This window comes from Cuculus canorus, chromosome 26 (genome assembly GCF_017976375.1).
Source record: "Cuculus canorus isolate bCucCan1 chromosome 26, bCucCan1.pri, whole genome shotgun sequence".
NCBI classification, from domain to species: Eukaryota; Metazoa; Chordata; class Aves; order Cuculiformes; family Cuculidae; genus Cuculus; species Cuculus canorus.
The window spans coordinates 6644738-6668452 of record NC_071426.1 but is presented as its reverse complement, the minus strand read 5'-3'; the positions used below and the strand labels follow the sequence as shown (position 1 = coordinate 6668452).

Sequence of the window (23715 nt, the reverse complement as noted above, 5' to 3'; positions counted from 1 at the left end):
CCGCGCCGGAGGATACACAGACTACGCCCCCCGATAGACTGCGCCCACCACTGGCTCCGCCCCCCGCGCACAGGAACCCCCCCCCCCATTCTACGCATGCGCCGGCTGCGCCCTCAGCGGCGCGTTCACAGACCACTCCCCCAAACAGACCACACCCATCAGCGGACCCGCCTCTCGCCCACGCGACCAGCTCCATTCTGCGCATGCGCAGAGCCTCTGTCGCGCCCGCACGCATGCACGCACAGGCTCCGCCCTCCGCACATGCGCACAGCCCCTGCCGCCTCTTCGCCGCCGCCGCGATGTCGTACCGCGGGGACGATCCAGATCGCGACGCGGATCCGCCGTGGTCGGCGCGCAAGATGGGGAAGTCGCTGCTGCTGCAGCTGTCGGTGCACGAGCGGGAGCTTGACCTCGTCTGCCTCGACCACAGCTACGCCAAACCCTGGAGCGCCCATCCCGACGCCAGCGCTGCCCGCCCCGCGCGGATGCTGTTTGTGCCGCCGCGCCGGCAGCCCGGGACCGGCCCGTGAGAGAGGGGGAGAGGGGAGAGAGACGGGGGGAGTGGGGTCCGTGAGGGGAGGGAGCGGGGCCGAGGGGTCCGTGAGGGGAGGGAGCAGGGCCGAGGGGTCCGTGAGGGGAGGGGGCGGGGATGAGGGCGCTGTGACGGGTCTGCGAAAGGAGCGAATGGGGCTGGGGGTTAAGAGAGGGGGCTGAGGGGCAAGAGAGGAGGCTGAGGGAGGAGTGGGGTGTGTGGGATAAGAATGGGGCTTGAGGGGGCTGTGAGGGGAGAGGGTGGGGCTGGGGCAGTGGGGTTAGAGGGCTGAGGGTGGGGTTAGTGGGAGAGAGTGGGGCTGGGGGGGAGAGAAAGCGAGGCTGGGGGGGCAGAGAGTGGAGCCTGTGGGGTAAGAGAGCGGGGCTGGGAGGGGCAGAGAGTACGGCTGTGGGGGTAGAGAGTGGGGTCTGTGGAGTAAGATAGTAGGGTGAGGGAGCTGTGATGGGGAGAGAATGGGGCTGGGGGCCGCTGGGAGGGGACAGAATAGCACTGTGGGGCTGAAAGTGGGGTGTGTGGGGTAAGAGAATGGGGTTGAGGGGGCCGTGAGGGGAGAGAGTGGGGTGTGGGGAGGTAAGAGAGTGGGGCTAGGGGGCTGTGAGGGGAGAGATTGGGGCTGGGGGGAAGTGGGCTCTGTGGGGTAAGAGACTGGGGCTGGGGGGGCTGTGAGGGGAGAGAATGCAGCTGTGGAGGAGAGAGAGTTGGGGCTGAGGGGTAAGAGAGCATCGCTGGAGGCCGCCGGGAAGGGAAAGAGCAGGGCTGCAGGGGGCAGAGAGTGGGGTCTGTGAAGTAAGAGAGTGGGATGAGTGGCCTGTGAGGAGAGAGAATGTGGCTGGGAGGTGCTCGAAGGGGAGAGAGAGCCTAGGGGGAAGAGAGTGGGGTCTGTGGAGTAAGAGAGTGGGGTGAGAGGGCTGTGAGGGGACAGAGTGGGGCTGGGGCAGTGGGGTTAGTGGGAGAGAGTGGGACGGGGGGACAAGGGAGGAGTGTGGAACTAGGGCTGAGGGAGTGGGGCTAGGGAGGCTGTGTGGGGGAGAAAGTGGGGCTGTGGGACGAGGGAGGGGCTGTGGGACAGGCAGTGTGGTGTGATGGGGGAGAGTGGTGCTGGGCGCAGGAGGGGGTTCTGTGGGGCTGAGAGACCTGTGTAGAGGCTGTGGCATACAGGGAGGGGGTGCTCTTGTGGGGCTGAGGGTTGTGTGTGCGGTTAGGGGTTCCTCAAGGGTCTGTGAGGGGGGAAAATGTGGAGCTGGGGGCCTTGAAGGGAGAATGTGAAGTCTGTGGGGCAGGAGGGGGTTCCTGAAGGGTCTGTGAGAAGAAAATGTGTGGCTGGGGGTCTGTGAAGGGAGAATAGGATCTGTGGGGTTGAGGGTGTCCTTTGGGACTTGTGGGGCAGGGTGGGAGCTATGAGGCAATGGTGTGGGCCTGAAGGGAGGGATCTGTGAAGGAGTGTGGGGCACATGTGGGGGCTGTGAGGCGATTGTGTGGGGCGGGGGGCTCTGCGGCGGTCCTGAGTGCCCTGAGGGGTGGAGGAGATCCTTAAGGGTCTGTGGGGCAGGAGCTTTGCCTTGGAGTTCAGGGGCTCGGGCCGGGAGCTGAGTCTTGTGGTGAGCGACCCCCTTGTCTAAAGCACATTGTTCCTGGCAGCGAGGTGGATGTCCCCATCGACGTCGAGACGGTGACTCCCACACCCATGCTGCTCTATGACAACCAGAAGGCGCGCAGCGTGATGAACGAGTGCGAGCGCCATGTGATGTTCGCTCGCACAGATGCGGACGCCCCGCCGCCGCCGGATGACTGGGAGGAACATGTCAACAGGTAGCATGGGGACAGCAAAGAAGAGAAATCCAGGCACTAAAGAGCCATCCATGGCGTGGTAGGGGATTTCGTAGTCATAGAATCGTGGAATGGGTTGGGTTGGACCTCAAAGCCCATCCAGTTCCACCCCACCCAGGGGCAGGGACACCTCCGACTGGATCTGGTTGCTCCAAGCCCCATCCAGCCTGGTGTTGGACACCCCCAGGGATGGGGCAGCCACCCCTTCTTTGGGCAACCTCGGCCAGGGCCTCCCCACCCTCATTGTGAAGAATTTCTCTTTAAAGTCTAATCTAAATCTTCCCCCTTCCAATGTAAAACCATTCCCCCTCGTCTTATCCCTGCACTCCCTGATCAAGAGCCCCTCTCCAGCTTTCCTGCAGCCCCTAGAGCCTTCTCTTCTCCAGGCTGAACAACCCTAACTCTCTCTGCTTGTCCTCATAGCAGAGGTGCTCTGGCTCTCAAATCACCTTTGTGGACTCACCCTAACAGCTCCATGTTGGAGATTCCAGAACTGGAGACAATATTCGAGGTTTGGTCTCACAGCAGCGGAGTAGAGAATCCCCTCCCTTGCTCTGCCGGCCACGCTTCTTCTGATGCAGCCCAGGTCACAGTTGGCCTTGTGGGCTGCGAGCGCACGTTGCCGGCTCATGTCAAGCTTCTCATCAATCAGCACCCCAAGTCCTTCTCTTCAGGGTATTGAAGAATACCCTGTATTGAATCATCCCCCATTCCTGTATTGAAACCTAGGATTGCCCTGACCCAGGTGTAGGATCTTGCACTTGGCCTTGTTGAATTTCGGGAGGTACTCACAGCCCTACTTTTCCAGCTTACCCAGGCTTTTGGTGTCATTTGATACCATGACATTCCTGAACTGAATAATGTTCAAAGAAATTGGATTCTCATGTCCAAATTCCTCGCCTAGCAGCGGTGGAAGTGCTTGGATATAATGAACCTCTCCTACATGCTTCCTTTGAAGCTGTGCCCTCTGTTCAGAGGGGGCTGGGACTGTTAGTGGTTAGATTAGATCCTCAATTTGGCCATAGTCCCGTGTCAGAAATGGAAAATGAGGAGGTGCTGGAATCCCACCTTTTTGAACCCCCTCCCTGGAGCGGCAGTCAGGGCACACCATGGCCCTGATGCTATGAGGGATGGGACTTGTGTTTGTTTGAGAAGCATGGTGGTAACTTGCACTAAAAGGAGTGATTGTTTTGATCCTATTTACAACTTCTGCTGTCTCTCTTGTCTTTCTGATGCTTGGTTTATAAGCTACGTTTATAATGTTTTTTTTTGTCGAGCCATCCTACTAATTCAGTCTTCATTAAGCTCACTTGGTATTCACAAATTGGTTCTCGAGGCTGCAGTTGCAGCAATGCCTGGTTGTGTTCCAGCCTTTGGGAACAGCAGTAGCGTGTGGGACCTGGGTGGCCACATAACAGCAACCTATGTTTTCTTTCTCCATTTTCTTGACAGGACGGGTTGGACAATGGCCCAAAACAAGCTGTTTAACAAGATTCACAAAGCACTTCAGTCGGACAGGCTGGCTCGTTTGGCTAACGAGGGGGTAAGGTTGCTGTATGTGTGTTATTTATCTGTCATAGAATCATTAAGGTTGGAAAAACCCTTTAAGCTCATCCAGCTCAACCGTCAGCCCAACCCCACTGTGCTGACTAAACCATGTCCTGAAGCGCCACATCTGCACATTCTTTGAACTCCTCCAGAGATGGACTCCACCACTGCCCTGGGCTGCCTGGTCCAGGTCTTCACCACTCTGTCAGGAAAGAAATAATCCCCAATATCCAACCTAAATCTCTCCTGGCACAATTTGAGGGGTCATTTCCTCTCATCCCATCCCTTGTGACTTGGGAGAAGAGACCAAAACCCACCGCACTGCAACCTCCTTTCTGAGAGCTGCAGTGAGTGATGAGGTCACGCCTTGGCCTTCTCCAGACTAAACAGCCCCAGGTCCCTCAGCTGCTCCTCATAAAACTTGTTCTCCAGACCCTTCCTAGCAAAGCCTGACTGAGTGAAGATGAAAGTCTTGGCCTTTGGGTTGTGTAGCCTTAAGAAAGAGGCTGGGCTCCTCGGAGTGTTGGCTTTGTCCTCACTGCGAGGATGTTGATCTTTGCTTGATGCCAGCAGACCTCGGGCTGCTCAGGCCATTACTCCCTGTGGCTTGGGGTGCTCGTAGCATGCTTGATTTTTCCCATAACTATGTTTCTTTTTAATTTCTTGGGGTTCAGGCCTGCAATGAGCCAGTCCTGAGGAGGATAGCGGTGGACAAATGTGCTCGGAGGGTCCGCCAAGCTCTGGCCAGCGTGAACTGGGACACCAAACTGATCCAGTGGCTTCACACAACGTTAGTGGAAACCCTCAGTTTGCCAGTACTGGCTGCTTACTTGGATGCTCTGCAGACGCTTAAAGGAAAGGTGAGAAGAGCAGTGAAAGACTTCCTGTTGCTTGTAACGTTCCCCTCTTATAAAGCTCTTTAAAGGAAGTTGATGGAGTCTCTATCCTCCTTCTTCGGAGTGGCAGGGGTGATGTTTAAAAGCCCCTTGAAGAGGCTGTGTGGGTTTTCTCAGTCCTTCCTGGCCTCTGGTTTCAGATCCCCACGCTGATTGACCGGATGCTGCTCTCCTCTACTGCCAAGACGGGGGCAGCAGGTGCTGAGGCACTGTCTCTGCTGCTGAAGAGACCGTGGGACCCGGCAGTTGGCGTCCTGTCCCATAATAAACCAGTGAGTACCTCCTGGGGCTCGCAGGCAGCGAAAGGCTGCTCTCACATTTGCTTTGTTCTTCCCATGCATCTGCTGTCGTCTTCCTTTGACATCTCTCTTGCTTCCTGGTCTCTGTTCCTCCTGCTGGAGACTCCTTCTGTTGGTCATATTCCTCCCAATCTATCCTACTTCAGCCCAAATACTCTCACCCACGGAGACCCTAGAGGACACCCCTCCTGAGCTTCCCAAAGGACATCGTGGAATAGTTTGGGTTGGAAGGACCTCAAAGCCCATGCAGTCCCACCCCCTGCCATGGGCAGGGACACCTCCCACTGGATCAGGGACTCCAAGCCCCACCCAACCTGGCCTTGAACACCTCCAGGGATGGGGCAGCCACCACTGCTCTGGGCAACCTGGGCCAGGGCCTCCTCACCCTCATCGTGAAGAATTTCTCCCTGAGATCTCCCCTCTTTCAGCTCAATCTCCCCTCTTTCAGCTCAAAACCATTCCCCTCATCCTATCGCTGCCCTCCTGATTAAGACACCCCCCCCCAGCTTTCCTGTATCCTCCTTTCTATGCTGGAAGCTGCTCCTGGTCTCTCTGATCCCTCCTGCTTCATTGTGCAGGCCAGGCTAGGCAGGGCAGCGTGACCTTGGGTGGGGAAGTGGCTTTTCCCTTACATGTCTTTTCTGTTGAAATTTTTAGAGCAAATTGCCTGGTTCCCCCCTTATTCTGATTGCTTCTTCTGGACCCTCCAATTCCATGTTCCCCGCTTCTCGACGACACCGGTTCTGGCAGTCGCAGCTTTCCTGCTTGGGAAAGGTTTGTATGGTCAGTTTTGGAAGGAGGGAGGTTCAAACTAGCAGCTCTGCTGGCATGGCAGCTGCCGAGCTTGATTTTTGTTAGCCTGCAGAGCAGCACAATCCTTGCTGCTGCTGAAAGCAGAGGCTGGCGTCTGCCGCCTGCTGTGTTTGCCAGTTGAGACACTACACAGCAAAGGACGTTGCCAGGATCCGATGCATTTGGGGTCTGTGGCTGACCAAAGTCATCCAGCAGTTCGGATTGTATCATTACTGTTATTAAGGTGTGAAGGTTTGAAGGGGTTGGAAGAGGAGACCATTGCAGAATCATAGAATGGGTTGAGTTGGAAGGGACCTCAAAGCCCACCCACTCCCACCCCCTGCCATGGGCAGGGACACCTCCCGCTGGATCAGGGGCTCCAAGACCCACCCAACCTGGTCTTGAACCCCTCCAGGGATGGGGCAACCACCACTGCTCTGGGCAACCTGGGCCAGGGCCTCCCCACCCTCACAGAAAAACATTTCCTAAGATCTCATCTCAATCCCCCTTCTTGCAGCTCAAAACCGTTCCCCTCGTCCTGTCCCTGCACGGCCTCATCAAGAGCCCCTCCCTGGCTTTCTTGTAGGCCCCCTTGAGTATAGGTCACTTTAGTTCTCTGCCTGGATCCAGAGTTACTCGCACACCTCCTGTTGTGGTAGATACACTGGATGTGGAGGGACGAGGTGAGTCGCAGAGGTTGTCTCTGTGAGGAATTCTCTACTTCTTCTGGTTTCAGTAGCTAGAAGCAAATCCTGCGGGGGAAAAAGGGAGAGTGAGCGCAAATTCATGCGTAAACTGGGTTCTGGTCTGTGATCATTATTTTCGATACCTGTTGTCCCCAGTAATGCCTTTGTTATCCAACTCTCTCTCATTTCAAATGGCAGGTGATTCCCATTGCCACCCACTTGCTGAACAATGGCAGTGGGGTGGGAGTGTTGCAGTGTCTCGAACACATGATTGGGGCCGTGAGGAGCAAAGTGGCAGAGGTGAGTAAGGGGCACAAGCGTTTTGGGGAGCCTTTGCTGCTCCCTCCAGCCCACCCTCCTTGCCTGTCAGTGCTGTTCCCCCAACTGCCTCGTCCTGTTAGCTTTCCCTTTTCACCATCCTTGCTTTTTTTCTTTCTCCTGTAGATTCACAGTCACTTTTCCCACAAGCCAATCATCCTGATTGGATGGAACACCGGTGCCTTGGTGGCCTGTCATGTAAGTACCTGATTCATGGAATTGTAAGGTTGGAAAAGACCTCTGAGATCATCAACTCCAACTGTACCTATCTGCTACTAAATCATCTCCCTAAGCACTTCCATCTGCTCACCTTTTAAACCCCTCCAGGGATTGGGACTCTATCACCTCCCTGAGCAGCCTTTCTGTGAAGAAATTTTTCCTAATGTCCGATCTAAACTTCCCCTGATGCAGCTTGAGGCCATTCCCTCTTGTCCTATCACCTGTCAGCTGGGAGAAGAGACCAACACCAACCTCCTTTTAGGGAGCTGCAGAGAGCGGTGCGGTCTCCCCTCAGCCTCCTCTTCTCCAGACTAACAACCGCAGTTCCCTCAGCTGCTCCTCATAATCCTTGTTCTCCAGACCCTTCCCCAGCTCCGTTCCCTTCTCAGATCACGCTCCAGCCCCTCAGTGTCCTTGGCGTGAGGGTCCCAAACTGAACTCAGGACTTGAGGTGTGGCCTCACCAGTGCAGAGCACAGGGGGAGAATCATTCCTTTGCATCCTCTCAGATCCCGCTTGACAGCTTCTGTTCAGAGTTAGACTTGAATTATTGTTGCGTTTAAGGCTCTTTGTAGTTCTTCTTATCGTAAGAATCATGGAATGTCCTGAGTCGGAAGGGACCTGCAAGGATCATCGAATCCAACTCCTTTCCCTGCACAGGACACCACAGCATTCACACCATGGGGGTGAGGGTGTTGGCCAAATGCTTCCGGAATACTGTCTGGCTTGGTGCCACGACTGCTTCCGTGGGAGCTGTTCCAATGCTCCACCACCCTCGAGGGGAGGAATCTTTTCCTCATGTCCAACCTAATCCTCCCCTGGCACCTTCTTGCCATTCCTTTGGGTCCTATCATTGGACCTGGCTTTGGGACAGACACCTTTCTGGTTATGGGGACTTAAGCGATTTGGGTTATTCAGGTTTTTTTTTCCCCAGCCTTTTAATGAAGCAAAGTCTAAATACGAAGGAGGTTTCTGTGCCTGGCAGGAGCCTGGCAAAGCAGCCTTCACACTGTTGATGTGCTTGGCTGTTCGGGTGCCGACTGTTGCTTTTTCTACCCAGGTTTCAGTGCTGGAGTACGTCACTGCAGTTGTGTGCCTTGGGTTCCCGCTTCTCTCTGTTGATGGCCCCCGAGGGGTAAGGACCACAGGGAGAAAAAGCCTTTGAAATAAATGTACTAATTTTAATCTCCCTAAATTGGGCTTGGAAGCCCAGTGATAACTGGCAGATGTTTTGAGGAGTGTCTGAGTGATAATGGGTTTGGAGCAGCCCTGAGGAGAAGGACTAGGGGTGCTGGGGGATGAGAAGCTCAACATGAGCTGCAATGTGAGCTCACAGCCCAGAAACCAACCGTGTCCGGGGCAGCATCCAGAGCAGTGGGACCAGCAGGGCCAGGGAGGGGATTCTGCCATTCCGTCTCTTCCTGTCACTTGGGAGAAGAGACCAATGCTCACCTCGCCACAACCTCCTTTTAGGAGCTGCAGAGAGCGATGAGGTCTCTCCTCTCCTCCTCTCCAGGCTGAACAGCCCCAGGTCCCTCAGCTGCTCCTAGAACCCCAGGGCTCCAGATGCTTTCCCAGCTCTGTTCCCTTCTCTGGATGCGCTCCAGCGCCTTAACATCTTTCTTGGAGTGAGGGGCCCAAACTGAGCACAGTATTTGAGGTGCAGCCTTGAAGGGGCAGTCTCAGTGGTTTATAACAGCAGGTATTCACTCACCTTCTGAGTCAGTTTTTCTCCTGAGATGCTTAAACGAACTGCATGGTTTATACTTCTCTCCTTCCCGGACACACTTGGTATGTACTGGGATTGCCACAAAGTCCTCTCTGCCCCTGTGGCGCATGCCTTCACTTTCTAGAAATGCTCATCTAACTTGGAAAGTTGTTAGGCTTCAAAGACTGTGTCCTGAATCAGTTCTTCTGGATTACACTTCCCCTTGTTGTTGCAGGACGTTGATGACGCCCTCCTGGAGATGAAGAGCCCTGTCCTCTTTGTCATCGGTCAGAATTCCCTGCAATGCAACATCGAAGCGATGGAAGACTTCCGGGAGAAAATACGAGCTGATAACAGCATGGTGGTGGTGGGAGGAGCAGATGACAACCTCAGGTAATGGTCTGTGAGGTTGATACCTCTTCCCAGGAGCCCTGGGCAAGGTCTAGGTGTGCCGCATATGTAAATACCCCCAGATATGGTACTGGAGCTAGATGGGAACTGCATGAAAATGCTCCATGAAAGTCGCCTTTGTTACTCAGAACCTGCTATGATGGGTGGAAGGTTGGTTTCCTGTGATACCACTGGGAGAAACGATGCAGATTTCAGTTAAAGATCCAGGGTGGTACAAAACTAGAATAAGTGTTTTCTTCTTCATGCCATCTAGAATCTCTAGATTTTGGAGGCTGTGCATGGGGTCAGGGAGGCTGTAAAAGCCTGGAAAGAGACATGAAGGGCTTCGATGAACTTTGGAGCTGGTTCTGTCACACTTGTGCGTATTTGGAATAACTGCCATGAAAACCTGAGCAAGTTGTGGGTGAGAATAGGGTTGGCCTGAGGCCCAGAGTTGGGCCCAGCAGCACAGAGGTGGCTTTGGAGCATCTTAGAGGTCAGAAATCTATAGTAGGGATAACCGGTAAGGGAGAGGAAAGAAAGCAATGTGAAACTGCGATTCTGGGTCTGAAGACAGAGCTCTGAAGGAAAGGAAACATATTTATTTCTTCCGCTCCCTCCAAGAAGGACATTGAGGTGCTGGAGCCTGTCTGGAGAATGGAACGGAGCTGGGGAAGGATCTGGAGAACAAGGGTCATGAGGAGCGGCTGAGGGACCTGGAGGTGTTAGCCTGGAGGGAGACCTCATCGCTCTATGCAGCTCCTGGAAAGGAGGTGTATGTTGGTCTCTTCTCCCAAGTGACATGTGATAGCACAAGAGGGAATGACCTTAAGTTGAGTTGGGGGAAGTTTACGTTGGACATTAGGAAACATTTCTTCATCAAAAGGGTTCTTGGGCACCAGAATGGCTCCTCAGGGAGATGGTGGAGTCCCCATCCCTTGAGGGATTTGAAAAATGAGCAGACGAGGTGCTCGGGAATGGTTCAGTTGTGGCCAGGGATAGTTGGACTTGATCTCAAGGTTTTTTTCCAATCAAATGATTCTACGATTCAGTTTTCTTTGCAAAATGCTTTGAGGTGCTGGGCCTTTTCCCTCATCATCATAATTTTGTCTCGGCACTTCCGAGGGATGAATCTCATCTTTCCAGCAGATGGTGCTCTTGAGTGGAGAGCCGGCAGAGCTGGCTCCAGCCTTCCTCTGAGTCTGATGGTGAAAGAGAGTGGATCTGCTGTCACTCAGACTCACTCTCAGGTGAAAAATGGTAATTTTGATGTGGAAAAAGAAATGTGTGTTGACTTCTGTCTTTTTTTAATAGGATAAGCAAAGCCAAAAAGAAGTTGGAAGGCCTGACCCAAAGTATGGTGGACAGGTGTATCCAGGTAACCACAGAAACCTTTCCTCTACACCTCATATCTATAAGATAATCTGTGCTGAAGGGTCATCCTGGCCACCAGTTATAACTTACTGCCAGGACTAGTGGGATGAGGGTAACCTGCCTCCTGAGTGAAGTTTTGAAGTGGCTGTCGCCTTTCAGGAGGAGACATGGGAGCTTCCCCATAGTGCACCTTAACTGAAGAGCAGTGTTCTCGGTTTTGCAGTACTTATGGTTTTAAGATGAAAGGAGAGAGATGGAGTGATTTGGGTTGGAAGGGACCTCAAAGCCCATCCAGTTCCACCCCTGCCATGGGGGCAGGGACACCTCCCACTGGATCAGGGGCTCCAAGCCCCATCCAACCTGGCCCTGAACGCCTTCAGGGATGGGGCAGCCACCACTGCTCTGGGCAACCTGGGCCAGGGCCTCCCCACCCTCATTGTGAAGAATTTCTTCCTGATGTCCAATCTAAAACTTCCTTCCAATTTAAAGTCATTCCTCCTTGTCCTGTCACTCCAGGCCCTTGTAAAAAGCCCCTCCTCAGCTTTCCTGAAGCTCCTTTCCGTACTGAAAGCTGCTCTTGGTCTCCCTGGAGCCTTCTCTTCTCCAGGCTGAACAACCCCAGTTCTCCCAGCCTGTCCTCAGAGCAGGTCTACCTGTTAAGTTTTAGAGTCTTTTTGTGGAGTATTAATTCTAGAGAGCCTTACCTGTTTGTCCTGTTGGGAATCTTCCTTTCTTAGTATGTGTCAAGCTGTGAAGATCAGTTGTTACAAGACCTGCTCACCACTTAATCTAACCATTTGTTTCATCCTTCCTAGGATGAAATAGCTGACTTCTTGACTGGTGTTCTCACCCGAGCGGAGAGCCATGCCGGCTCTGATCCTCGTGACCTGGATGCTGAGAAGAAGAGGAAGCCACGCGACTCAACCAGGAGGGATCTGTCATTTGACCTGCCGGAAAGAACCAGCAGGCCTGCTTCACCAGCAGCCAAAGTGCCTGCCTCGCCTTTGGGCTCGGAGGTGGGGCTCTCTCTGGGATACTTTGAGCTGGGGAAGACTGAGGTTGTGTGAGGAGAGGCTTTTGTTCGGCTGAAACATGTAGTGAGAAATATGGTTAGTGTTGGAAGAGGGAGATGAAGGATACGGACAGGCTTGTGCAGGGCAAACAAACCTTCAGAACTAGGTTTGCTCCAGCAGATGACGTGTGTTCTTGTCTGTGTGCTGCTATGCTCGGAGTTACAACTGCCTCTTGGGAAACATGGGGTAAGAGGTGTTCCTTCTCCTGGAGCAGGACTTTTCCAGCGTCTCCAGCAGCCCCACTTCAAGCCCCAAGACTAAGATGGTTGCTGTGTCCTCCATCCAGAAGCCTGGCCAGATCAGCGCCACGCAGCTGCTGAAGAGGCAGATGCAGAGGACGGACGCTGTCCTGACACACAAGCAGGCACAAGGTAATCCTCGCAGCTTTCCCACCCTCTTCCCTCCCAGCACCCAGATCTTTGGTCTGTCCTAGTGTGTCTAGGTTTTTGTCTTCTGAGTCCTGTCTTGAATTCCACACTCCCTGTGGCAGCTTTTTCTATGGCTCAATCCCCGGTCACTGTCATCTGAAGACAGCAACCTGTGCAGGGTTGAAATTGGGTTGGAAATGATGTTTCTGCAGCTTGTGGAGCTGTTCTGAGTGGGAAGGCTTTTCCCTTGCTCTGGTTGACCAGATCGCCACGTAGCCATAATTCTGTGAGCCTTCTGTCTCTTATCCTGCTTGGGAGGGAGATCAAAGGTTCGCGGGAGATGATTGAGACTATTGAATTGTGTGGAGCTCGGGTAATTACAGAATCATCTTGCATCAAATGGCAGTGGGAAACCTGCTCTGAATAAGAAACAAGCTTGAGCTCTGGGATTTATTTTGCCCTGTTCGATACTGATTAAAAACCTGGCAGCGCAGCTTCAGTCTGATTGCGAGTGCTGTGAGTGCAGGTAATGGTTTTGTTGATGATGATCCCTTATGGCAAATACTAGTAGCACCTGAGGAATAGTTCTCCATCCTCCCTTCTCTCTCTGTTTCTTTTCCCAAGACAGACCTGAACAGGCTTGTTGTTGATTCCAGCAACAGTGTGACCCTCTGCATTCCGTAAAGTCTTTCTCTAGCTCGGGATTGGCTCCAGAGGGGAAGCTGAAGCTGGAGTCTCCCTTAATTTCTTAGACCACAGTCTAAAGGATCTATTCCTTTGTCTTTGTAGTTGAGGGAGGAAGTTTCTTGATAGCCTGCAGGAGGCGGTATCTGTGGTGTGGATTGTGTCATGACCCCTGCAGCGTGGTGTGTGGCCTGAGTTTTGTGGCTGTAGCTCTTTGGGGCAGTGCTGGCTGACGTCTCACAGCTGCTCTCAGCTTCTCAGTGCAACTGCTCGGTCACGCTACTGGTGTCTCTCGCAGCCAAGCCTGCTCTCGTTCCTGGGGCGTTGGACACTTTCCCGATGGCTGTGGGGCTGGAGAAAGGTTCGTGCTTTTGGGATGTGCTCTCTGGGGTAGCTGGGATGATTCCCTTTCTAGTGCTGGATCCTGCCATCTGGAGAGGAGGTCGGTGTCTTTCCTTTGTGCCCTGGGGCTGGATGAGTCCTGCGCAGAGCTCTCTGCCTGCCTGCTCCGAGGTCTCTGTCTGTGGGTCGCAGTGGTGTCCCTGGCATTCCCTGTCCCCCTCCGGAGCCAGGCTGTGATACTGTAATTCTCTCTGATTCATTTCAGCTCAATTTGCTGCTTTTCTGAAACAAAACATGCTGGTGAGGAAAGCTCTTCCTCCTGGCACCTCTTCATGTCTCTTTGGTGAGTATCTCCTCACTTCTTGCTGTCTCTCTCTCTCTGTTTTCCTCCTTTCTCTCTGTCTCTGCTCCCTTCTTCCATCATCTTTCTCTTCCCTTGCCTTGATTTGGGGATGTGGCTCAATGTGTCCCCTCGTCCCCCTGCTTTTTGCTTTCTCATTGCTGTGTTTGAAGCTAAAGTGAATGACCCACTTGCTAGCTGAGAGCACTAACTTCTCCTGAGCTCTTCCCTTTTCCCTGCCCTTTGCTCTGATGGACTAAAACCTTCCTGAATGATGTGGTGGCTTTTTTTGTGATCACGAGCTTAACCCTTTCTGATGCTGCAGCTGAGAAGGGAATGTGGACACCAGCCTGTGTTGGTGGAGGCTCCCAAACGCGTGGAGCAGCAAAGAGGCTGTCAGTGGGAGCAGAAACAAAGGCCTGCCCCTTGGAAGGGGCAGATATAGACACGAGGAGCAGAGTTTCTTGCTCAGAGAGAGTTGGAGGAGAGCAAAGAGTTCAGGGAGTAGACAGGTGGTGACGTGGTGGGAGAGGGGTGTTCTCTGGACTAGGAGATGCATGGAGGTGAGCAGTTCTCAGCGCTGTGGTCTCTGGCGTTGGGTGCTGGAGCTCACGGAGAGGTGGAGCTCGTTGTGTGAGGTGCTCTGAGGCTTTGGGAGTGAGGTGCAAGATCCTCAGTGTATCTAAAGATGCATTTTGCTATCTTGAATAGCGGTGACTGTGAGGATCTGGGATTAGGAGGGGGAGAGAGGTTGAAATCCAAGCCTTTGGGAGGATGCAGTGTAATCCTTTTGAGTGACCTCAGGGTGCTGAGCTCGTAGACAGGGTGAGAGCTGTGTCTCCACAGCATCCTGAGTGCTGGGGCTTTAAACTGGATGTGACAAGTGCTGGTTGTAGAGAAGCTAGTGGTATTTTGGCATGCTGTGTGGACTCTGAAGGTACAGGCTCCGTGCTTGCCCTGAAAGCACCTGAGATCAAGTCCAAACTGCACGCCTGCAGCTGTGGTAACAGACTCCTGAGGCAAGTTTTGGCCTAAGCTGGTGGTTTGAAAGGTTTGTTTCTCCCTCGAGTCTCGTTTCGTGCTCTCCCCTGTGTGATGAGATTATCCTGGGAGCGCACATGGACTTATCCAGAGTCCTCCCACCCAGTGTCTGCTGGGAAGAGAAGCCACAGAGGATGTTACCCTGCTGGTGGGGAGACATGGAGAGGCTGGCACCAGCCCGGGCTGCATTTTGATAAGATTAAAAGCAGATTAAGATCTCTGGGCTTCTTACTGCGTTGGCTCAGCTGCCTGAGCTGTGAGGTGGGAAGCTGGCGTTTGGGAGTGTTTGCTGTTTCAGGAGCGTGGTGCTTGTCCTGGACACACAGCCAACCCTTTGTGGTGGGATCTGTTTGCCCCTGTGTGAGGAGAAGAAGGCTCTGCTCTACTCTTGTTTGGTGGGGACACAGAGGGACATTGGGTCACTGCTTGCTAATGCTTTGAGAGGTACCTAATGCCTATGCATGTGCCGTTTCACTGTCCTGCTTGGCTGGTGGCATTTTTTTAGACGGGGGCTTTAGTGTCTGCAGTCTGTGCACGCCTGGTGAGGGCTCTCCAGATGGTGATTTGCACCACGCATGTTTGCGGTGGGTAGGACGCATGGGAGCATTGCACAAGTGTTGAGTTAGCACATGTAAGCCCCAGGTCTGGCCATTGATAGCAGGACAGCAAACTCGGTGCTTGTCTCGGGGACCAGGGCTGCCCCAAAATACTTTGCCTGATGTTTAGGGATTGAACTGCAGTTTTGTTCTACACCCACAGCTTGGAGGTGTGTGGATGGTATGCAGTGGGTGTATAAGTACGTACACACATACACATGTTCACATCTCTCTATTGATTTTATATAACATCTGTATCTAGATAGAGATAAACAAAAAGGTGGTGGGTACATCTTGGCCTCTAGGCTGTAGAATATAGGATCACAGAATAGTTTCAGTTGGAAAAGACCTTTAAGATCATCAAGTCCAACTTAGCCCTGCTAAGTCTGCCACCAGACCATGTCCTCAAGTACATCTACTTGTCTTTAAACCCCTCCAGGGATGGTCACCCAGCCACCTCCCTGGGCAGCCATTCCAGTGCCTGAGAACCCTTTCTGTGAAGAAATTCCTCCTGATATCCAACTTAAATCAACCCTAGCACATCTTGAGGCCATTTCCCCTTGTACTGTCACTGGCTTCCAGGGAGAAGAGACCAACCTCCACCTCGCTACAACTTCCTTTCAGGCAGTTGTAGACAGCAATGAAATCTCCCCTCAGCCTCCTCTTCTGCAGGCTAAACAGCCCCAGGTCCCTCAGCCACTCCCACAACCGTTGTTCTCCAGCCCCCTCCCCAGCTCCGTTCCCTTCTCTGGATGCGCTGCAGCCCCTCAATGTCCTTCTTGGAATGAGGGGCCCAAAACTGAGCACACTATTCGAAGTGCGGCCTCCCCAGTACTGAGTCCAGGGGACGATTCCTTCGCTACTCCTGCTCCCTAGAATGTGGCTTGGATGCCCAGGACCGTCGCAAAGGAGGGAGTTTGCTGGCTCAGCAGCATCTGCAGAAGTATCTACAGAAGTTCTTTGAGCAAAGGCCTTCCTCCCTGCTGCAGATCGCAGCAGCGCTCCGGTGTAGCAGTGTCTGCATTTCTGAGCGCTGTCAGGCTGCAAATGCCACAGTGGGAGCAGGTCTGTGCCCTTATTTTGACCCCAGTCCACCCGCGTTTTCAAGCTGGGACTGGACAATCACAAAGCCCAGCCGATGGGAGACCTGTGGAGAGCAGATGGGCAGGATGGGGCAGCTTATGAGTGGGCAGTTCCTGGGCTGTCCTAGAAGGCCACTTGTGGGTCCTCTGTGCTTTTGGGGACAGCCCTGACCCCAGCGAGGTGGTGCGCTAGGCAGGATAAAACGGATGCAACGCATCAAGGATTTGGCAGCAGAAGGAGCCGTTGGGACACAAGAGAGAATTGTGGTTTTCTTCTCCCTCAGTACCAAGCAGGATAGAGTTGGGGGCGGGCTTTGGCTTTGCTGCAGCGCGTTTGTGCTCACGGCTACTTCGCTTCGTTCCTCTAAGAAAACTGTCTGCTTCAATCCAGCTCCTTGAGGGCCACTTAGGATGTGCTGATCGACCGGCATGCGGATACCTTTTGCTTGGCTGCGTCGGAGGAGCCGGTGGGCTGAGCTCTAATCCCAGCCATTGCCCAGCGTGCCTGCACTGGCTCCGCAAGTCCCTGCACCCCAACCCTGTGATGCTGGAGGGGTCCTGATGCTGGGATTGATTGTGCCATGCCTTTGAAATGAAAAGCGTTCACGTGGAGATGCAGTGTGCTCTAGACCATCCATTTTTTTCCTTTGCTGCAGAGGCAAGGCGGGCTTCTCTGTACTGTCCCACCTTAGCTCATGAGTAGCTTAAGCAAAGTCCTGACCCTAAACAGCCAGCTTGGGGCACATGGAAGTCAGCGTAGATGGTGAGAAGGAGAAGCGTGGGTTCACGCGTGCATGGGAGCTGGGCAAGGCTGGCATGGAGGGAGTTGTGGAAGTGTGCATGGCATGCGTCCCTCCTCCTGCGCACACTGGAGCAGCGCTGACCTCGAGGGATCAGTCGCCACCTTTCAAAAAGCTCCATTCTGTGTCCCCTAGTTCCAGTCTCCTCAGAGCACTCGGAAGGGGCTGACAGAGATGATGTGCGTATGCATGCTTGAAGAGGCATCAGACTCCCAGCCCGAACCCAGTGCACCCAAATCCTCCAAACGAGCCAAAATCAAGGTGACCATTGTCTCCCACGGAGATGCTGCTGGCGTGGGGAACGGAGCGCCCCTCACCACCCAGGCAGAAAGTGAGTTGCGATCACATAGCTGCTTTTTAACCAGAGCACAGGGTCGTGGCTGTGTCCAGACCTGCTCTTTCTGGGAGCATGGGGTGTGGGGAGGGGACATGCGATTTCTGCCAGTTTTGGAAGGAGTAGTTAGCTGCAAGAAAACAGACCGGAGGGCTTGAGGTCGTGAGCGACCTTAAGGGTAGCTGGGGAAGCGTCGGGGCTGACAGCACGTAGGAGCTTGGCAGGAGCCTCTGTTTTCCATAGCAGTTGGGACTGCATGCTCAGCGAAATGCTCGGCTGCAGCCGCATGAGCTGCATGGCTAGTTTTACACCTGGAAGGATACCAGTCCTGCCGGACCCCTTGCTCTAAGTAGGTTGCACGCATCTCTGGTTCTGCTGCCCACTCCTGTGTGAAGCTCATGTCTGAAACCCGCTCCTGCTTTAGGGATAGTGGCAACCTTTCTCCCTCTGGAAAACCTTTGTGTGTTCAGACTTCACGCTTCAGCTGAGTGCCCTGCTCTGCAGATCCTCTTTGGGCCTGAAGTCTGGCACAATACGCACTTCGTGCTCATATAAATACATTCCAGCTGCTTTTCTGCCTCTGCATCGGGGAAAACCCACTGCGACGAATCCCCTGCAGTGCAAGAAGAGGTGACGTGCTTGGTCTTCTTCCTCTTGAGACTTTGTGAGGGAGGCCAGAATCTTTGACTGCCATCACCCTTGTACCCATATGATGTTGCCTCGCTGCTGGCCGCATATGACTTCCTCACGCCAGGGTGCAGAGCCCCGGGGATGTAAAGCAGTTGCTGTATTAGCATTAGCTCGATGCTGTGCAGGACTGAAAGGCCAGTGTCTCCATTCTGATAGGAAGCTGGAGGTTTTTCAGAGCTGGGAAATAATTCTGCACCTTTGGAAGCTTCTCTTGGTTAATTTAACAGTTATTTTGAGCTGTGAAAAAGAATTGATGAATCCACATCTCTTTTTTAAAGGTTATGGTTTATGGAATCATTTGGTTGGAAAAGACCTTTGAGATCGAGTCCAACCGTACCTGTCTGCTGCTAAACTGCATCCGTATCTTCTGGCAGCTTTGAAAGCTCTGGTTTCTGGAATCTTTATTTAATTTTCCAAACTTTACTTCTTTTCACAGAAAGGAAATGAATTTGCAGCTGTAAACATGAACCAAACCAAGAATCCCCTCTTACCGCCTGTGGGCAGGAGGAACGCGCAAGACAAATGCACTTGTATCCCCAAAAGCCGCAATAAACAAATATTGTGACTCCTCGAAGTCCACGTGTATTTTTGTAAAGTCTCTAAAGAACGCTTACAAAATCGCTCCAACTAGCAATCCAGCCAGGGCTGAACCGATTGGTTCAGGCGGAAAGAGCTGTGCCGCGATGAACTTGGAGGAGGGGGGTTAATGGAAAGAATGACTAGGAGAGAGGTTTGTGGTTGGTGCCGAGGGCTTGAGATTTTCACTGCTTTTTGCAGTTTTGAAGCAGATTCTTTCAATCTTGTCTGTCCTAACACTTCTGGATTGGCAGCTTTCTGGTTTTTCAGTTGTGATTCTGCTCTGGTTGATCCTCTCGATCTCCCTGTGGTGCGGTGGTTGGAAGCGTGTGTTCCTGGCAGGAGCGAAGATTTCCTTGAGAAGGACACTTTGTGAGCAGGATGAGTCCCTGGCCTGCAGCACTGGGGCTGTGAGAGAGAGGGGCAGTCTCGAAGGACTTGTGGAGGATGGAGAGTGAGGCTTCTTCTTTCTCTTTTGCAGTTGTTGCTGGAAAGCCGGTCCCCATGGCTGTCGGCCAGGCTGTGTCGGGCGCAAAGGAGCTCTCGGGGCTGCCTCACCACCCCCAAGTGAGTGCAATGTCACGTTTATAAGCTGTGGGGCTTTTTGACAGGCTGCTGATTGGAACCACCGCACCGGGGTGATTTCTGCTCGTGGAGCTTTCTGGTATCTGGTTTATGACTGGATTTCTATGAGTGGAGACTTGGGCTCCTGAAAATGATCAATCAGCAGTCAGGTCTAAGATGACAGCAGTGGGCAGAAGTAGAAGGTATTGTGGCTGTTGGGCTGTGTTTCTATATGGTTTTCCAAATCCATGTATGCTTATCCCTGTCTTTTGTATGACTATGATGTCTTTGCCAAAAATTCAGTGTTGTCTTTAATTCTTCCCTTCATTCCCTCTGTCAGGCAAGCAGTTTTTCCCAAAGATAGGGGATAGAAGCCTCATAGAGTCATGGAATGGTTTGGGTTTGAAGGGACCTCAAACCCCATCGAGTTTTACCCCCTGCCATGGATGGGGACACCTCCCACTGGATCAGAGGCTCCAAGCCCCATCCAACCTGGCCTTGAACCCCTCCAGGGATGGGGCAGCCACCACTGCTCTGGGCAACCTATTTTCAGGGCCTCCCCACCATCATAGTGAAGAAATTCTTTCCTTATGTCCAGTCTAAATCTGCCCCTCTCCGGTTTGTACCCATTGCCCCTTGTCCTATCACTAGAAGCCTTCTTGTAGCCTCTTCAGGTGCTGGAAGCTGCCTCTTGAGGTCTCCTCGGAGCCTTCTCTTTTCCAGGCTGAACAACTCCAACTCTCTCAGTCCTCATATGGGGACATGCCCCAGGCCCTCTGGTCATCTTTGTAGTCTCCTCTGGACCCATCCCAAACAGCTCCATCTCCTTCTTATGTTGAGGATTCCAGAACTTATGTTGCTTTGGGTTTTTTGTAGCTCATCAGCAACCTGCTTTACACTTCCAGGAGTCCCGCTTTGGTTGCGTTAGGCCAGTGACAGCTTGCTGTCAAAGCCATCTCGCCTGGTTCTGCATAGTTTATCACTAACCAGAGTTTTTTTTCCTTCTGTGGCTTTGTAGGCTGAGGTTCGGCAGCAGAAACCTCTTCCACAAGTCCTGCCTCCGTCTGCCATCATCCCCAGCAGCACGGCGCCCAGCGCTTTCCACACCCTGCAGAGCAGGCTGGTGGCCAGCATTGTCCCACTGCCTGCAGGCCCAGCCAGCCAGTTACCCTTCAAGGTACTGCCTCTCCATGTCTCTCTGTGAATGTAAAAGGTAAACCAGGTTCAAAATCATTTGGTGGATCCTCTTTCTTGCGTTCCCTGGTTGCTTTGGGTGTGGCTGAGGCAGCATTTGTAGAGCTTTGCTGTTGCAGAACCTGCAGAGATCCAGTGGGATGCTGTTAAGTGGGGCTGAAGGTGCCTGTGACCTGTTAATTGTGGCATTTGTATTTAATGATGCCTTGAGATATCCAAGCTGACCTCATTTTGCCTCCCGGCTTTCACAGCTGGCTTTATTTGTAGCTGCCGCAACAAAATGTGTTGGTCTGTGTGTGGAGCGTGGGGAGACTCCCTGCTGACCTCAGCGCGGGCTGCTTGGGACGTGGCTCTTGAAAGAATTGTTTTGCAGACCCCTGCCATCTGTCAGACGTGGAATTTCATGGTGGTGAATTCTCCAAACCCGATTTCTTTTGTTCTTTACTCTTAGGAGCAGCATCGGCTAGCAGCCTGCTGCAAGGGCTGAGCTTCAGCCTGCCAGGACATTGGGACCCAAGGTCATCAGCCCTTTCCGGCTAGCATGTCCGCCGCGGGGCAGCCTATGCAGGTACACAGCCTCCGAGCACCCGGGACCCCTCTCTGGAGGGAAGCCGTGTGGAGGATGAAGTGGTAGGAGTTGGAGGGAGCCGTGTTTGCTCCAGGACCAGAAGAGATGAGGGCTGCTAGGTGTGAACTGCAGCTGAAATGATGTGTGCTGAGTTCCTGTACAGACATGAGGTCCACAAACAGGACTGTGGGAACTTGTTTCTAGGTAGCCACCTGGAAAATGATCATAGAATCGTTAGGTTGGAAAGGACCTTTGAGATCATCAACTCTAACTGTAGATGAGGTGATGAGAACAAGCTGGAGAATGGACTTCAGAGGGAACAGTGCTCTTTCTCGTTCTTGTGGGAAAGCACATGCTGGTGGCCTCATGGGAAACGCTCCCCATCCCTTCAGTGTGAGGTGACCTCATTCAGAACTGGTGGCTCTGTTGGAAGCGGAGCCACAATTTCTCCCAGTTGTGCTTTCAGGTTGAGATGAGTTTGTGCAGGCTGGCAGAGATGGGTTTACTTGCTGTTAGACCTGCTTGTGGACACCAGAACGAGGTACGGAAGCTCTGACCTCTCAAGGCTTTTAGCTTCTGTGTCACGGGGCAGCTGTGCCATCCTGGCGTCCCCTTTCCTTCCAGGTACTCATTGTTGCTGCTTCTTCTCCTTCCAGACCTCAACTGTGAAGACGCCCACGGCTATCCAGAACCTGAGTGCCATCACCACAGGCACCGGCACAATTGTCCGCACCATCCCGGTTGCCACATCATTGTCTCTGGGAGCCTCGGCGAGCGGAAAGCCCACGGCCATTCACCAGCTGCTGACGAACGGGGGCCTGGCGAAGCTGGCCAGCAGTCTCCCTGGCTTGGCCCAGATCTCCAACCAGGCATCAGGTGAGGGAGGAGGGTGACAGGCATGCGATGCAGGTGCCCAGAGCACCTCGTCAGCCCTGAGAGCCGGTGTTTCCAAAGCTCGTTTTACCTTTGAGCTGTAGCTACGGGCAGCTGCATGTGAGCAACTTCCACGCAGCTGCCTCAAATGGGAAGAGGCTTCTGGTGCAGGCCATGGTTGGAGAGCGCAGCCTCCACAGTCCCTGTGTCTCAGGGAGATCTCACTCATGTGTTTTCTAGGCTTTGAAGGCCCCCAACGACCATCACTGTGACACTGCGCGGTCAGCCCAGCCGCATCACCACACTTAGCCAGGCCGCGATGGGGACTGTCCAGCCCCAGCTCGAGGAACAGTCGATGCAGACACAGGCACCTCAGGTAATTTTTGGCATCTTCTCTGTATAGAAACCGCCTGCTGCAGCTCTTCTGAGCTTTTCATGACCATTGTAGTCAAGGGCAGATGAGGGAAGTGTTCTTTGTCACCTCTCTTGGATGTGTACAGCACACAGGAAAGTACAGCAGAGTGTGCAGAAGCAATGCCGTGGAAAGTAAGTGAGAAACAGTCTCAATTTTGACAGCTGTGGAATGAGGAAACTTTGGTTGACCACCCAGTGCAAGGGAAGACATGGAGCATTACCCTTCTGGGACCAACAGGAGCCTGGGTTTGCCCAGAGTGTTGGACGTACCAGTAGGAAAACTGGTGCGTGACAGCTACAGCTCTTCCTCCTGGAGCCTAGAAACTTACCAAAGCCCGGACTGAATGAAATGAATACAAATCTGGTAGGAAACTTGAAAATCTTCCTGGTATTCATCAGGAACTGCAAGTTTCCAAAAATCCTGTATTGCTAAGCTCAGCCTTTGTTGTTTTGCTGAGGCTGTGCAGAAAGAGGCTTCACAAGGCTGAGGTTAAGAGGACCCAGTTCATCTTCGCATCTCTTAGTGGCAAGAGTGATAGTGCTCGGTATCACGCTCTGCACCAAGGGGATGTCCAGCTGGCCTTCGAAAGCTGACATCAGATTGTAAATGGTTACCGAAGCTCCAGGCTCTGTGGCAGTAACAGGTTTTGGAGGGAGAAGGAATGCTGCTTGTAGGGTGTTCAGACAGGAAAGTAGGTTGACTGTGCTGTCTGGAGCCAGATTCTTCCTGAAAATGCTACTTCTGACCATGAGATGCCCTAATGTGAGGCTGGGCCCTAGGAATTCCATTTCCTTCTGCTCCCCAGCTCCTGCTCTTTCTCACTGCCGTGCCACTGAGACCAGTTTGTAAGTGCCAAGTCTGTGCTCCAAGGCTGTGTCTGTTCGACACAGATCTCCTTTTAGAAGTGGATGGCTGACAGCAGGAAAAGCTGTCACTGTTTGGACTCTAAGCGCGTGCCGGGAACTGTCTTGAGGGTCCTGGCTGTCTCCCTGCTGCCTAGGCTAAGTTTTGGTGTGACCAAGTTGGAAGCACAAGATGCCAAATCAGAGAGGAGTTTGTTGTGTACGCAGTGGTGTTGGGTCCTGTGACGTGGACCTCTCAACCCCAGATCCTGGAGGCAGCAGAAGGCATGAATTTACTTCAGTGATCATAGAAATTATAGAATCGTGGAATGGTTTGATTTGGAAGGGACCTCAAAGCCCATCTAGTTCCACCCCCTGCCATGGGCAGGGACACCTCCTACTGAATCCAATTGCTCCAAGCCCATCCAGCCTGGCCTTGAATACCTCCAGGTATGGGGCAGCCACCACTGCTCTGGGCAACTTGGGCCAGTTCTTCCCCACCCTCATTGTGAAGAATTTCTTCCTAATGTCTCATCTAAATCTTCCCCCTTCCAATTTAAAGCCATTCCCCCTTGTCCTGTCTCTGCCCTCCCTGATCTGGAGCCCCTTTCAGTACTGGAAGCTGCTCTAAGGTCTCCCTGGAGCCTTCTTTTCTCCAGCCTTCTCTCTCAGCCTGTCCTTGTACAGGAGGTTCTCCAGCCCTCGCATCATGTCCATGGCCTCC

The 23715-nt window shown here is 53.1% G+C and overlaps 1 protein-coding gene across 1 annotated transcript in view; it reads left to right on the top strand.

The window, feature by feature from the left end:
• The first annotated feature begins 246 nt into the window (after window positions 1-246).
• The window catches only part of KANSL3 (KAT8 regulatory NSL complex subunit 3), a 34269-nt gene continuing 10800 nt past the window's right edge, over window positions 247-23715 (top strand). Inside the window, 25 exon segments of the mRNA XM_054088840.1 lie at window positions 247-526; window positions 2192-2362; window positions 3833-3923; window positions 4603-4788; window positions 4965-5096; window positions 5781-5897; window positions 6800-6901; window positions 7046-7117; window positions 8198-8272; window positions 9081-9238; window positions 10550-10613; window positions 11425-11625; window positions 11897-12053; window positions 13342-13419; window positions 17071-17126; window positions 17129-17158; window positions 17161-17266; window positions 19017-19106; window positions 20124-20158; window positions 20160-20231; window positions 20233-20261; window positions 20731-20791; window positions 20793-20861; window positions 21518-21750; window positions 21975-22110. Coding sequence (XP_053944815.1) covers window positions 300-526; window positions 2192-2362; window positions 3833-3923; window positions 4603-4788; window positions 4965-5096; window positions 5781-5897; window positions 6800-6901; window positions 7046-7117; window positions 8198-8272; window positions 9081-9238; window positions 10550-10613; window positions 11425-11625; window positions 11897-12053; window positions 13342-13419; window positions 17071-17126; window positions 17129-17158; window positions 17161-17266; window positions 19017-19106; window positions 20124-20158; window positions 20160-20231; window positions 20233-20261; window positions 20731-20791; window positions 20793-20861; window positions 21518-21750; window positions 21975-22110 — 2748 coding nt within the window. The 5' untranslated portion in view covers window positions 247-299.